The sequence below is a fragment of the Ursus arctos genome, unplaced genomic scaffold (assembly GCF_023065955.2).
Source record: "Ursus arctos isolate Adak ecotype North America unplaced genomic scaffold, UrsArc2.0 scaffold_6, whole genome shotgun sequence".
Classification (NCBI taxonomy): domain Eukaryota; kingdom Metazoa; phylum Chordata; class Mammalia; order Carnivora; family Ursidae; genus Ursus; species Ursus arctos.
This window is the reverse complement of record NW_026623078.1, coordinates 26,803,411-26,818,365: the sequence shown is the minus strand read 5'-3', so window position 1 is coordinate 26,818,365 and position 14,955 is coordinate 26,803,411. Positions and strand designations below refer to the sequence as shown.

General features: G+C 41.8%; 1 protein-coding gene across 11 annotated transcripts in view; it reads right to left on the bottom strand.

Moving 5' to 3' along the window:
- SULF1 (sulfatase 1) overlaps positions 1-14,955 on the bottom strand; it is a 169,473-nt gene that overhangs the window by 75,200 nt on the left and 79,318 nt on the right. For all 11 annotated transcript variants that reach the window (XM_048212461.2, XM_057307730.1, XM_048212462.2 and 8 more), the window contains 2 exons: positions 3,211-3,283; positions 2,662-2,893 (listed from right to left, as the gene is read on the bottom strand). In XM_048212461.2, the coding sequence (XP_048068418.1) occupies positions 2,662-2,833 (172 nt within the window). In that variant the 5' untranslated portion in view covers positions 2,834-2,893; positions 3,211-3,283. The remainder of the gene's footprint in view (positions 1-2,661; positions 2,894-3,210; positions 3,284-14,955) is intronic.

Genomic DNA, 14,955 nt, shown 5'->3' with positions numbered 1-14,955 from the left:
GTCTCCAATAGGCAGTGTCCTCTACCAAGAGCATAATTGTTAGGGCAGAGAAAGGAGGTCTTTTCTAAAGTTCACTGTGGTTCATCATTGCGTTCTGCCAATGAGATAATAAGACCCATTTTATGCTTCTGTTATCTCTCTCTCAGAACCTAGAACATTACTCTGCATTTGTGGTTTGCTTTAAGGAAGGCCTCAATCAATGTCTGTTGAAGGACTGATGGAAAGCATCATGATTAAATGTTAGCTGTGGAGACCTTGTCTTAACAAGGGTCCTAGTTTCACCATTGACTGGTTCATCACAGCCTACATGACTTCTCTAAGCCTCATTTTACTTATGCAGTAATTAAAGAGAGTAAGAGCAACTACTTCATAGAGTTATTGGGAAGATTAAATGAATGAATGCTTAGCATTGTGTCTGGCTAGAAAATCAAGGAAGGAGGTAGAGACAAATATACAGGAAACAACTGGGTTGACTGAACCTGGTCTATGAGTTGTATCCATTATATCTACATGTTTCCACTTAGTGATTGCTCAGAAAATATTTACTGGATGAATGAACTAATTATAGGGTGAATTCTGTTAAAAAAAAAAAGTTGTCAAATGAGTCCTTAATTTATTTTAAAGACAAGGACTGTATATTGAAGTGGCAGATTTTGACAGATACCTGTATTGACTTCTGAGAACTTTGTTAGCTTTTTCAGGCCCCCGTAGGTTCACTTCAAATTCACTGAGCACCTACTATAGTCCCCGCATGGTCTCAGTATCAGGAATTCACCATAAACAAAACACTACCTTGCTCTCAGGGCAGTGGAGGAGACAAGTTTGGACGCATATGATGGATTAATGGCCATGCTGGAGGCATATCCAAGGTGGTACAAAGGAAAGTTCCATCTACCCTGCTGGAGGGGAGAATGGTTTTTGGTAAAGAAAGACCCCCTAGGGCGAGGCATTTGAACTGGGTCAAGAATAGGTAGGGCTTCTCCAGGTGGAGAGAGGGAGAGGGGAAAGACAGAGGAGACAAGATGTACAAACGCATGAAATATAGGTGAGGGAGATGAAACCACCTTCAAGAAGCATGAGTTATTTCCATGAAGCACTGAGCAAAAGTGGGGGGGGAAAGGGAATAGCCTCATAGAAATAAGCAGGGTCCAGATGGCCCAGAGCTCATTTGCCTACGGAGGAGAGTTGCTTAATCCTCTTGCCAACGGGAAACCATGGAGAGTTTTCAGCAGAAGAGACCTGCTCAGATACTTGCATGATAACTCTAGTCACGGAGTGAAGAATAGACAACAGGCACCAAGACTATGGGGGAGAGGTGGGTCAGGTGACTAATCAGTTAGGGAAAAAGTAGGAGACAAGAGGATGGTCTGGAGATCTTGGCTGTAGTGAACGGGACGGATATGAGAGATGTTAAGGAAGGTGAATTCAAATGTGTTCACTTCATTTTACTTGCTCTGTAGGTAAATGAAAACTTAAAGCACGAGCTATGTGCATACTAAAGTCGTACCTCCGAGACTTCATCTGGGCGTGTTGCCTGAAAATCAATACTCTTCTTTAAAAAGTGAAGTGAAGGACAGCAGACTCTGCAAGTCAACTTCAACAGTCATTACCCGCTGCTGGTTTTTAGTGCATGTGCTTCCAGCTAAACCCAAGGGGTTAACTTTGCTGAGATTCCATGACTTGGTTTGAAACTGGAAATTAAAGTCCTGTTCCATGGAGACCAGGTTCCAGCATGGAGGGCTTTATCCTCAAGAACCCCAGCCTGCGGAGCTCTGTAAGGAAGCCCAGCGTGCTTTGCTAGTGCTAAGTCTAAAAGATATCAGATTGAGTGTGATGGGTAAGCCCAGCTGAGCGATTCCTGAGAGCCAGGAATTTGGTTCTAGGAATGAAAATGAGTGCTGGTGACAATTTGTAAGGACAAGCTTTATATCTGTCCTAAGGTACCGTGGAAGGTCATTCCTAGACTTGGAGACAAAACCATAGAGCTGGGCCACTAGAGAAAGCGAGAAGGTAAGAAACAGAATCAGACGGTGCAGCAGCTATGTTGGAACGGCCAGAATTTGGCAGACTTTCCAAGTGTTCTGGAATGAATCCACATCAGCTAATTCTTCAGAAAAGCGACATCTCCAAGGTGGTAGTAATGCATTACCATCAGAAGATACATAGAATACTGTAACTTTCAATTATCTAACAGTTATCATAAGCTCTGAATATATCATTCACTTTAATAATAATAACAGTTAAAAGAGAGTGATTGTATCTATGTTCATATACACTGCCTAGAATTACAGCCATAAGCTCCTACTCTTGGAAACAATTTTGCCCAAATATTTACATTTCTTGATCAAGAGCATCCAAGGTGCACAATCGAACCCGTGACGTCTATAGTATTCATGCTTGCTCTTTTTCCTCTCTCCTCCTCTTATTCTAGGACCCTCCCCAGACGGTTTCAAACACTTAAGACCAGAAAAGTAATGTTGAAACAGAAACCGAATGCCTTATAATCAAACCCAGTTCATTTTATAAACTCATTGCTGGTTAAGATTTACCTCCAGTTAAGGGCCAACCCTCCAAATGTTCACTCAGTGTTACTGATCATGTGAAAGGTCAGCAAATCATTTGAGCAAAAGAGACTAACAAGTGAAAAATCCAGTGTCTCACCCAGCTCCACATCTTGATCATCGGTGAGCACAAGAATAATGTTGGGTCGGATGTTTTTTCGCTCCTGCTGTATCCGTCCTCTGAACCTCTGGGATCTGACAGTCGAACAGAGGCTCCCCAGCAGCTCCGTGCCCAGGACAGCCAAAACCAGCGCACAGCAAGAAAACTGCATTGTGTTTGGTCCAATGTTGCGAAACCGACAGAATGTCTCAGCCTCCTGGGTTCTGCAGGTCTGGGCAGTCAGAGAAAAAGGGAGAGGGGGAGATGAAAATGAAATCCAAACCCCAAACACAGTTGCAGAAAAAGGGCTACAACAAAGTGAGAGCTGGCACGTGAACTGTGAGAGAGAGGGCTGCACATGAGTCAGAAGTGGCAAACTCTCCCAGGAGCTGGGGGGGGGGGGGGGGAACGGTTAAGCACTTGATTATTTTGCAAATTCACTTTTGTCTTTTATTTTCATTCCAACTTTTCTTATTTCAAAATTCATTGCCAAAATAGAATTTCCAACACAGAGCTCAAATGTAAAAGCCTTCTGACAAGAGCTAATACCTTGAATTAGGTATCCTGGTTGAATAATCAATTTCTGTACTCAGAGGTATTCAGAACATCTGCAGATGGGGTCCTAGAGGGGGAGAAGAAATAAGAAGGACACGTCAGTCAAGGGTTTTGATACAGGTTTTGGTCTGAAGTAGTCTCTCGAAACAGTATATATATATATGAAACTATATATATATATATATATATATATATATATATATATATATACTGTCCATACCCCAAAAGGGAGAAACAGAAGAAAACGATATTCAGAGCTGCTAACAAATGACTCAAAAAATATCTTCATTTCATAATCAGCTCCTTAAAGGGTGACATGGGTACCATCCCTGCTCACACTCTGACAGTACTTGAAACATCCCCAAGAAAACTCATGATTGACCAGGAAACGCCCGCAGCACCTGTGAAACCACAGTGGGTTTGCAGAGTATCTGCATCTGGGGAGTGGTTGGCACGAGGGGGCGTGCTAGGGGAGCGTTGACTCACCTGCATAGACACTGAGTACTTATCAAGCAGAATAAAATGCAAGGCTGTCATTTGTCATCTGCATTATGTCACTCACGACCCAGGAGAGTTCTTTCTGCTGACAAAGACTTCATAGGAAGTGACTGGGAGGGCAACCTTTCCCAGCCCCCGAAAAGCTCCTAACTGTCCTCCATCAATCACCGGGGGGAAGGGGTGCTTCCTCCGGGTGAGGCTCGTCCCTGTCCCTCCGGCCAGCCCGTGTCCTCAGCACGCCAGCGCCTAGGGGGACAGAGCCCTCCTTCAACTGTCAGCACCAGCCTCACTCTTAGCGGGACCTGGCGCGGTGCCACCAGCAGAGAGGTCCTGCCGCAGCACTAAACCTGCAAAGCGAAATGATTGATTGGCTCGGAAGCTGGAGGGTAGACACTACGCTTCCACATTACAAAATAAAAATAAATCAGATCTGGAGGGGAGTGCTGCAAAATCTTGGCAAATCTGCCCAAGAGGAGACTTTCGAAAGGGGTGGAAGAACGCCCCTTTCACTTTAGAGCTCCAACCTGCTCAAAGCGTTTCTCTTGGACTTCTGATAGTAAAGGGCTCATTAAAAAAAAAAAAAAAATCTTTCTTTTGGACGTCAGGAGGGAATGTCTGTATGGGAATTTAGGCCGCCCTAATATTAATTAGATAGCAGCCCGCTTCGTCAGCCACTCTGTCCCCACACACCTGAGGGTCTGTATTTTGAATTGCAACAATAAACTGGCATCAGATAAAGAAGCATAACGAATCAAGTGTGAGAATTGCAAGGCAGAAGGAAAGGCACTCCATCGCTCATTTCCATGCCTTAAATTCTGGAGGGTGACATGGGGCAGCGGGAGAAGAAAGAAGAAAGACTGTGGACTGTTTACCCCAGCCACACACAAAATTTTGTTTTACACAAACACACACACCCCTATTATTTTAAACTTTATGAGCTGTTTTGTAAACAGTTCTAATGCTTTTCACTCTGCAGCCTGTAATTACTTTGAGAGAGAGAGACAGAGAGAGAGAGACTCTGTAAGAATAGATTTTCAACAAAAATCTAGCACTGTAGGAAGGCAGAGCATCAAACCAACCACCTCCGACGGTCCCTGTGGCTCTGAGAAAGTCAATATGCAAGGTTGAGTGGGGTTTTTGTTTTGGGGGTTTTTTGGGCAATAACGCAGGGTTATTTCGGTGATTGCTGTGCGTGCAGAACACTGACAGCCAGCAATTGTTCTGCCCTGACTGTTTGGTTTCTGTGCATTTGTTTCAAGTCGTGAGAAAACTGATACAAGCAAGAAAGACAGGAGAGGGAAAGAAAGAAGTCAAACAATGGCTGTCCCCCGCAGAGGAGCATCGGGCTAAAGAGCTACCTGCAGACATTTCTTTAGAAGCTTGGTCCTTTAAGTAGCAAGAGTTTGCTCACCTCTCAAAGCCTGCAAGGGTGTGCGAAGAGAGAGTGAACAGGAGCTGTTTGCATCGGCTCGAGTCATAAGCCAGTGTCTGCTGACAGTAGCACCCCAGAAAGTACAGTCAGCTGCCCAGAGTCGCGCACACAGGAGCGCTGGGAGTTTAAATAATCAGCCCCACATGCAACTGAAAAGTCCTCACAATTAAGATGCTGATAACATTCCCTGGAACCCGATCAACATCACTGGTTATTCTTTTCTTTATCTTATTTACTTTGTCTCTTCCTTTAGGAAAAAGAAAATTAGCCTTAATGATACCTTGAATAAACTACATTGAACTACATCGAAAAGCATTTCCTAATGAAGAAAAGGGACAGCCAAGTAGATGCATTTTTTTTTCCTATAATGTGACTTTCCTTAGAGAGTTAAAGGTGCAGAAGAAGCCTACATTTTTTTTTTTTCTGCCACAGTTTATTATAGATTCAGGGAGTGCGTATGCAAACGCGGAGAAATCGAATGGCTCGGAAAACTGGACTTTCAGACAGGTCTGACCATAGCAGGAGCGCGCTATCCCTACCCCTTCTCCCTTCGCTAACACACAAAACACACCGCTCGGAAAAACCTGCACACAGACAATTCCTTATTCAAAAATGACCTTTTAAAACCTGTCATCCTCTCACTGCCTGGTGTCCAGCTCCCGAAGGAAAAGAAGTAAAGAAGAAGAAAAAAAATTGACAGACAAATACAGAACTTGACAAAGGAGACAAGGATGCAATGTTTGAATTGGATACTTTGTGGTGGACGACAAGTGTCCTTAGAGACTAACAATTTGTCCTGAGAAACAGCAGAAAATGGGAGAAATGGTAAAAGGGGTTTTTCTCACACAAGGAAAGTGAGCTCGAGGAACGGTGTTGTATTCATGAATCAGGACCAGAATACAAGTTGCCTTTTCTTCAAGCCCTAAAATGAAAACACCATTGTAGCTATGGCCCGTTGATGTGGAAAGTTTTTCGGGCTTTGTTTAGGGCAGTCAAGCCAAACTATAAATGTGACATTAAAAGTTTCAAGTCACACATAAAGGGAAAAAACAGACCAGGGAGACTTCGAGCCAACTGGATGGAAAGTCCACCTCACATTTGCTCAGTGAGCAACACCCCACACGAAATCAAGACCCTCATTGCCTTGGCGGGTAGATGCCTGTCTTCACCATGCTCCCCTGTCTGGGCAGCTGGTGCTGAGGTCCAAGGTGGGTGGCAACACTGCTTTGTCCACTGCATTGGTTCTCAAGGTGTAACGCAGGACTTTGGGGAGTGCCTGAGATCCTTTCTGGGGAGGGTCCAAGAGATCAGCACTGTTTTGATAGAAACAGTGACTCATTCGCTTTTGTCACTGTGTTGACATTTGCACTGGTGGGTAAAATAAATCCCTTTTGTCCGAATCAAGGGAGAATCACATACAGTTCAAAAAAAAAAAAAAAAAAAGCCAGTTTCATTCAAAACGAAACAGTAAAACGACTAGTTATATTAAATCCTGACCCTCGAACGCACATCTTTTCTTTTTTATTTTGTTTTATGAGAGAGGAAGTACATGGAGAGCTCCTTGTCGCCTACGGATCTGATGATAGTCGAGGAACTGCACTTACGTGACTGAGTTACAGGCTCCGCTAGACACTGCTTTTGGCTCCTGGAGCACTATTTTTACTTGAATGAATTATTTGGACTTGGGTATTTGGCAGACATTTCTTAAGGAATAAATGAAATGAGACTGTCATTTCAAGGAAAACAGCTGACAATATTTGTTGTATTTGTTGCCAATGGCAGAAATCTAGCTTCCCAGCTAAACTCAGAATTTTGGAGAACTTGTATCTGCCACCATGAACTTGACAGCTTACCAATATGTAAAACCTTTCAATGACATTGATGTCGATATTAGCAAATGTTAGTTTTTGATATTGAAAAATGAAATGTGTCAACATTTAGCATATTTGCATAATTCAGTGAGCCAATATTTCCCAAATGACCAAATAAAATGCTACAAAATCATGCAGCAGCAAAACAATTTCAAAGTGCAAGATGACCATTGGATTTTAATGTAACAGAGTATGAAAGCTCATTGATGGGGTTTCAGATTATTGAGGACTACTAATCTTTAAGAAGTCACTACTTGTCAAGTTTTGGCATAGTATCAAAGGAGATCTACAAGTGTCTGAAAAAGCCATTAAAATACTTTTCTTTTTCCAGCTACTTATCCATGTGAGGCTAAATTTTATTACTATAGTTCAACTGAAACAATATATTTCAACAGATTAAATGCAGAAGTAGATATAAAAATCCAGCTCTCTTCTATTCAGATACAGATGTGTAAAAATGTAAAACAACGTCAGGACATCTGGGTGGCTCAGTTGGGTAAGCATCTGCCTTCAGCTCAGGTCATGATCCTGGGGTCCTGGGATGAAGTCCTGCATCAGGCTCCCTGCTCAATGGGGAGTCTTCTTCTCCCTCCTCCTCTGCCCCCTCCCCGCAACCCCCCCCTTGGCTTGTGCCCTCTCTCTCTCTCTCAAATAAATAAATAAAATCTTAAAAAAAAAAGGAAATTACAACTGAGGGATTTAAAAAATATTTTTAAATTCTTTTGAAAATAACAATAATAAATCTATTACATGTTAAATGATATATTTTGTGAAAAATAACTATATTTTCCAAACCAAAAAAGTATTGGTAACTAAAGTGGCATTCTTTTACATTTTTAAAAAAGATTTTATTTATTTATTTGAGAGAGAGAGTGCGAGCAGGGGGAGGGGCAGAAGGACAAGCAGTCTCCCCGCTGAGCTGGGAGCCCGATGTAGGATTCGATCCTGGGACCCCGAGACCATGACCTGAGCCGAAGTCAGGTGCTTGACTGACTGAGCCACCCAGGCGCCCCCCCCAGTTGTAATTTCTAATTATCAATAGCTATAATCGACATAAACAAAAGCTCGAGAGTCTTCAATAAATTTTAATAATACAAAAGGATCCTGAGCCCCAGAGTTTGAGAATTGCTGGCCTAGCATATGCCCAGCACCATAGTTAAGCCCTGATTTTCACCTCTAAGGCTGTAGATTTGGCCCTATTCACAAACATTTATTTTTTTGTCCCTTAAAGCCCTGAAACTGTCCTAAGTTCTAAGTGCCTTGTATACACAGAGGCTGTTGATGAGTGAGGACACCCTGTGTTTTGTTTGCTTGTTTGTTTTTAAAACGGAGGATAACAGAATTGTACAAATGCATGCCCACCCATCTAAAATATGTTAGAGACAGGATCAGAACCCAATCAGCACAGAAATAAACCTCTCAGGGATGGGACAAAGGAATTATTTCTAGTACAAAGCAATGCCACCCCATAGTTAAGGCAGAGAAAAAAAATAGGGGACACCATAACCAATCAAAACAGCAGGAGAGATTAGGCCAGCATTATGCAATTATTCAAAGCTGAATTTAGCCAGAACACACTTAGTTTATCCTAAGAGTGAAGTAAAATACAATTCTACCAGCAAGAAGCTGGTATCCACATCCCACCCCCTCCGCCTGCAGCCAATCTACATACTCACATTTCTAAGGGTCTGTTTATGTGGCCCCTTTCCCTTAATTTTGGCTTTCAAGTTTCCCATACATTACTTCTTTTCTTTAGGGGAAGTCTTCAGGACATGCTATCTTCTTTATAATATATGGAAACTATGAAGGAGCTAATTTCTTCTTTTAAAAACCCCATAGCTGGCAAAGTTCATCTACTGTTAATCCCCAGAAACCATATTTCCTGATCTAATTTATTACAACTCCAAGCAAAAGAGATAGACAACAGTCTCCTTCTGGTGCAGTAACATTTTTATACCCCTGTAATAATAAATCTCTTCCAATAACCAGTGACACGTGAAAAGCCTTCATCGCTGACCTGGAGCACTTTTGGAGAAATACTGGGCTAAATAATGAAATCCTCCTCTCACAATATTTGCTTTCCTTCCCTTTCTCCCTTTCTACTGTTTTTCCTGCCAACCTGTGAATCCTGAAATCGACAGGAATCTTAAGAAGTCATCTATTCACAAAACTGTTAGTGTTGGTTTTCCCTGGGGTATGGTGAGGGAGAGGAACAGGTTTTGTTTTTATTTCATTCCTGTCTATATTGGATTTTTTTTCAATGGGTTGTTGCATTATAAAAATAGAGATAAATGTACGTCTCCTACATTTTCCCTCTGTCTTCTCAGGGAGGAAGAGAATAGATAGAAGGAGCAGTGATAAGCACAAAGGGAGAGGTGATAGCAGGAAATGTACTTTTGAGACTTGCCCCACAAAGGTAGGAAGTAAAACCACATAAAATGAGTTTACCAAGGGCACTTTAGAGAATGCAAAAAGTCTAAGACGAAGATTTGTCCAGCTTCTTTCAAATAGGAATTAGCAAAACAAAGGAAAACAAAGTGGTCTAAAATTTATGAAAAGAACCAAAAGGATCTCATATTCCTGAAGCAGATGCTGCGAAGTGTCTGAAGGGTCTAATAATGGTCACTGGTTGCAGTGGTGGCAGTGAGAACAAAGGGATTATTGGGGTTCTAGAGAAAAAGGAACATTGGGAATTTCAGTTCAGATGGGCCTGGCGAAAGACATCAATGTCGGCAAAAAGAATTACAAATGTGGCCTTAGACATCCTAGCTAGGTCTTAAAGTATATGGTTTATGACGTGAAATTCTTTTCAATTCCCCTGCAGTTTTAGGTATTTATAGCTTATTTGTTTTTAAAGATTTTATTTACTTATTTGAGAGAAAGAGAGAGCAGAGGGAGAGGGAGATAATCCCTAGCCGAGTCTGCACTGAACACAGAGCCCAATTTGGGGCTCGATTCCAGGACCCCGAGATCATGACCTGAGCCAAAACCAAGAGTCGGACGCTTAACTGACGGAGCCACCCAGGTGCCCCTATAGCTTATTTATATTTAAGTATCTTGAGGTATTGCATTAGTCAGCAGAAGTAGTTTGTTGCAATAAGAAATAAGCCCCAAATACCAGTGACTTAACACAATGAAAGTGTATCTGTCACTCAGACTGCAATCACACACAGGGTGGTAGCAGGGAGCTTTGTTCGGCCCGGTCATGCACGGACACAGGCTGACGGGCACTGTGGTCCTGTTGCTGGGCTGGACCAAGAGAGGCAGGAAAAACCCGACAAAACTGGAGCATCTTGCTGGAGAGCTTTTCACCATTCCGACTTGGAAGAAGCTTGGCTCATACCTAACACTTCGTTGGCTGTCATTATCACATGGCTCCACCCGGCTGCAAGAGGGCTGAAACTTTGGTGGAGCAGACGAAGTGTTTGCTGAGCACTCCCGTCTATGCCACAAGCATCAGGTTTCATCAGCACCTTATGTATTTGTTTTGTTTTCTCTCACAGGCGTGTGCATGTGTGTATATGCACGTACTTAAGATACGTGTATACATATATTTAGACATACGCAGACACATATTGCAAGCAATGAAGGAACATAGTCCTTGTAGCTTAAAGTTCAACCATTTCTAGGGACTAGAAATGTACCTTTTAAAAGGTTTCTAGATTTTTGGGGGGACATGTTTCATTTTAGTTTGTTTCCCTGACGTACATAGTCTGCCACAATAAGAATTTATTTAAAAGTTCCACAATTCTTTTTTTTTTTTTTAAGATTTTATTTATTTATTTGACAGAGAGAGAGAGACAGTGAGAGAGGGAACACAAGCAGGGGGAGTGGGAGAGGAAGAAGCAGGCTTCCAGCAGAGGAGCCTGATGTGGGGCTCAATCCCAGAACGCCGGGATCACGCCCTGAGCGAAGGCAGATGCTTAACAACTGAGCAACACAGGCGCCCCTAAAGGTTCCACAATTCTTGCAATACATTTAAGTTGAAGAAAAAATATTCTTTTAAAGATTTTATTTGTTTATTTGAGAGAGAGTGAGCATGAGTGAGCGGGGCTGTAGGGGCAGAGGGAGAGGAAGAAGCAGACCCCTTCCCCCCCACCCGCCGAGCAGGAAGCCCGAAGTGGGACTTGATCCCAGGACCCTGAGATCATGACTTGAGCTGAAGGCAGATGCTTAAGAGACTGAGCCATCCAGGCGCCCCAAAAGAAAATATTTTTAAACGACCAATCAGATGCTAAATCTATACTTCAAAAGCGTTTCTCCAAATATTTTCTCGTAGTTAAAATCTATGTGAGGAAAGAGGAACACCTGACTTTACGATATTAATTAAGCTGCAGTCAAAAGAGTTCCACTGGCCTACTTTCTATGCCATCAAGCTCACCACCAATATAGTGCTCGTTAACATTTTCTAAGGGATTCAATACAGCAGAGTAGAGTCACAAGAGATCCTGCTGGCCCCACACAGAGTGATGACCAAGAAAGCAATCCTGGGAAACAGAGTGTGAAAGATGAATTCGCATTTCAAAACAACGCTCGTTCCTAAAGACAAGGGGGGCATATATGGAGAGTAACTCTCCCTCCCCCCCCCCACCAGATGTATTACTTACAGGAGAACCTTTTAAAGAAATCAGACATTCGTGTTTAGGTCAACTCCTTTGCTCAGAGACATTTTCAAGGAAACGATAAATGCAGATGACTTCATGTATTGATATTTCAAAAATACTCCTTCACAAGTTGTACGGGGAACTACTATTTTGAGATTTCTTTGTACTACTGGCTAAAGACGTAATTCCAAGTCTTTTAATGACAACATTGTCTTCAACACGTGCTTTATACGTACCGAAATCCTTACGCGATCTTTAGACTGTCCTCTAGCTATACACGTACCTCCAAACACTAACGAGCATGGCTGCGTATTTATCGAGCGAAAAGAGCAACTCTGCTTAAGTTTCAAGTGAGATGCACGCCTGCAATCATGGAAAATACTATTACAGGAGAACCCACTGAGTAACTAATAGGCCTACCTAGGAAAATTAATTTGGTGATCTTAGCCATACTGCATGCGTGAAGCCTATGACGAAAGTGAATTGTCCATTCTGGTTGACATCCTTCAGATACATGGCATTCCTGTCCAATCAAATTCATCCAGCGACCCTCGAATCATTAGCTAGACATGAAGATATTTACCAACGTTTTCAGAGGGATTAGCACGTGGACGGATACAGGAGGCGATTTTTAAGACCATAAATTCACTAACGCTTACTGATTCAAATGATGCCGCTTGCATCAGAGGCCTGTAGTCCCTTGAAACTTAAACTAGGCCTTCTGTTGCCTGGACAGAAGCTGAGAAAAACCGTAGCTAATAAAAAAAGAATGTTTGGCTGCATTGTTACGAAAGAGTAAACTTTATGACACTTTAAACTGAAGGATTTATAGAATGAAAATTCTGAGTCATGTTATCACCTTAAACTATTATTTGTCATATTTGTAAGATAATCTTCCTGCAAAGGCTGAGATGAGGATCTCTGCCTGTAGATGTTCGGGGCAAATTTATGCTATTTTCACGAGAGGTTCTTTATACACAGATGTTTACAGTTGGACGAGTCCTAGATTTCATCTAGGTCACAAGTGCTCAGTGGTGTTCCAGTTCCAGAACTTATGTTCTCGCTAACCACTCTACTTTGTTTTAAATTTTCATTTCTCAGCACACACAAAAACAGGACTTGTCACACAAAGAAACTGATATAATTAAACCAGATGATGTGGCCCGCAAGTAAAATCAGCCATTCATGAAAGCTGGTCACCAGAGGCCATTTCAAACAATGCGTATTTCAAAGTAATCTAAAGTAATCCCATCTCTCTACTGATTTGGTTTCCATGAAGTCTTAAGCACATGTGTGCTCCGAGAAGGAGGCTTATTAAAACCTGATGTGATATTAGAGATTATAATGCAACAGGGTTGGGCTGATTTTAATACCTGAATCTTCAAAAAGAAAGCAATTTTCAATGATATGTGTAAGCTTACTAAAAACATTCTGCATACAAAGGTAGATGGTGTTTACTTACTAGTTAAGAAAAAAAAATAAGGAATGGTCCCTGTTATCTGAATGGGGTTCATATTTATATATAAAATTGGCATATAAAAGTGGAGGAGAATGTGGAAATTAAGAAACAAAACAGAGGAGCATAGGGGAAGGGAGGGAAAAATAAAACAAGACGAAATCAAAGTGGGAGACAAACCAAAAGAGACTCTTAATCATAGGAAACAAACTGAGGGTTGCTGGGGCGGGGGGATAGGGTAACTGGGTGATGGACATTAAGGAGGGCACGTGATGTGATGAGCACTGGGTGTTGTATACAACTGATGAATCACAGAACTCTACCTCTGAAACGAATAATACACTATATGTTAATTAATGGAATGTAAATAAAAGAAAATAAAATTTTTAAAAAACTGGTGGAGAAACTAAAACAGTTTTCACTGATGGACAAATAGGAAAAGCACAGTAAATATCTGCAGCTATGCATAGTGAGGAGCTTGGATTATTTAGAAAATTCTTTATAAAGCTGGGAATCTCTAGCACATCATTCTTGTGGCTCACCATGGTGAAACATTATCAAAATGTGTCCTAGAACAGCATTTGACAACTTAAAAATAGTAGCTATCCTTGTTAGTAGGACTGGATTCTTACAATTACTGAGTGATTGCTTATGTTTACCAGTACCTCCAGACCTGGAGGATCTCTGGGGATTTTATTAATTTTTTTATTTTTTTTAAATTTTTTTTAAAGATTTTATTTATTCGACAGAGATAGAGACAGCCAGTGAGAGAGGGAACACAAGCAGGGGGAGTGGGAGAGGAAGAAGCAGGCTCATAGCGGAAGAGCCTGATATGGGGCTCGATCCCATAACGCCGGGATTACGCCCTGAGCCGAAGGCAGACGCTTAACCGCTGTGCCATCCAGGCGCCCCTATTTGTTTGTTTTTCCTGATCCTTTTTCTATTTTCTAATTGTACAGTTGACTCTTGATCAACGTGGGTATGAACTGCATGGGTCCACTTATACATGGACTTTTAAAAAGTAAATACAGTACTGTAAATGTATTTTCCTTTCCTTATGATTTTCTTAATAACATTTTCTTTTCCCCAGCCTACTTTATTGTAAGAATACAATATATAATACATACAACATAAAACACGTGTGTTAATTGACTATGTTATCAATAAGACTTCTGGTCAACAGTAGGCTATTAGGAGTTAAGCTTTTGAGGAGTCAAAAGTTATACTCAGATTTTTGGCCGTGCAGGAGGCTGGTGGCTCCAAGTCCTGTGTTGTTCAAGGGTCAACTGTATTTAGTTTCAATCATGGATGAAAATATAAAGGATTAGATTTGATATGTTTCTATCCATTTCAGGATCTTCTGCATACAGCTCTAGATCCTTGCAAAGCACATAAAAGAAAACATGTAAATGATCATGAACGGGTTTGTGACATTAGCAAAACCCAACACCCTGACACACGGAAAATGTGCTATTCCTCACTGGAACAGTGCTTCACACACTCGATTGTATATGAGAAAGGGGGTTAGCAACTGCGCTTAATGGAGTTAATGTGCAGGACAAAAATCTAGAAAATACATTGTCAAAATCTCTTAGTTTGAGGGTGTTATAGACTGAACGTTCGTGTACTCGCCTCAAATTCATACGTTGAAATCCTAACCCCTAATATCAGGCGGTGGGGCCTCTGGGATGTAATTAGGTCATGAGGGAACCCTCGAATGGGATTAGTATCCTCATACCAGGGATCCCAGAGAGCTCTCCCACCCTTTTCCATGTGAGGACACTGAGAAGACCACCCTCTGTGAACCAGGATGTAGGCTCTCACCAGATACCAAATCTGCCAGCACCCTGACCTTGAACTTCTAGCTTCCAGAATTGT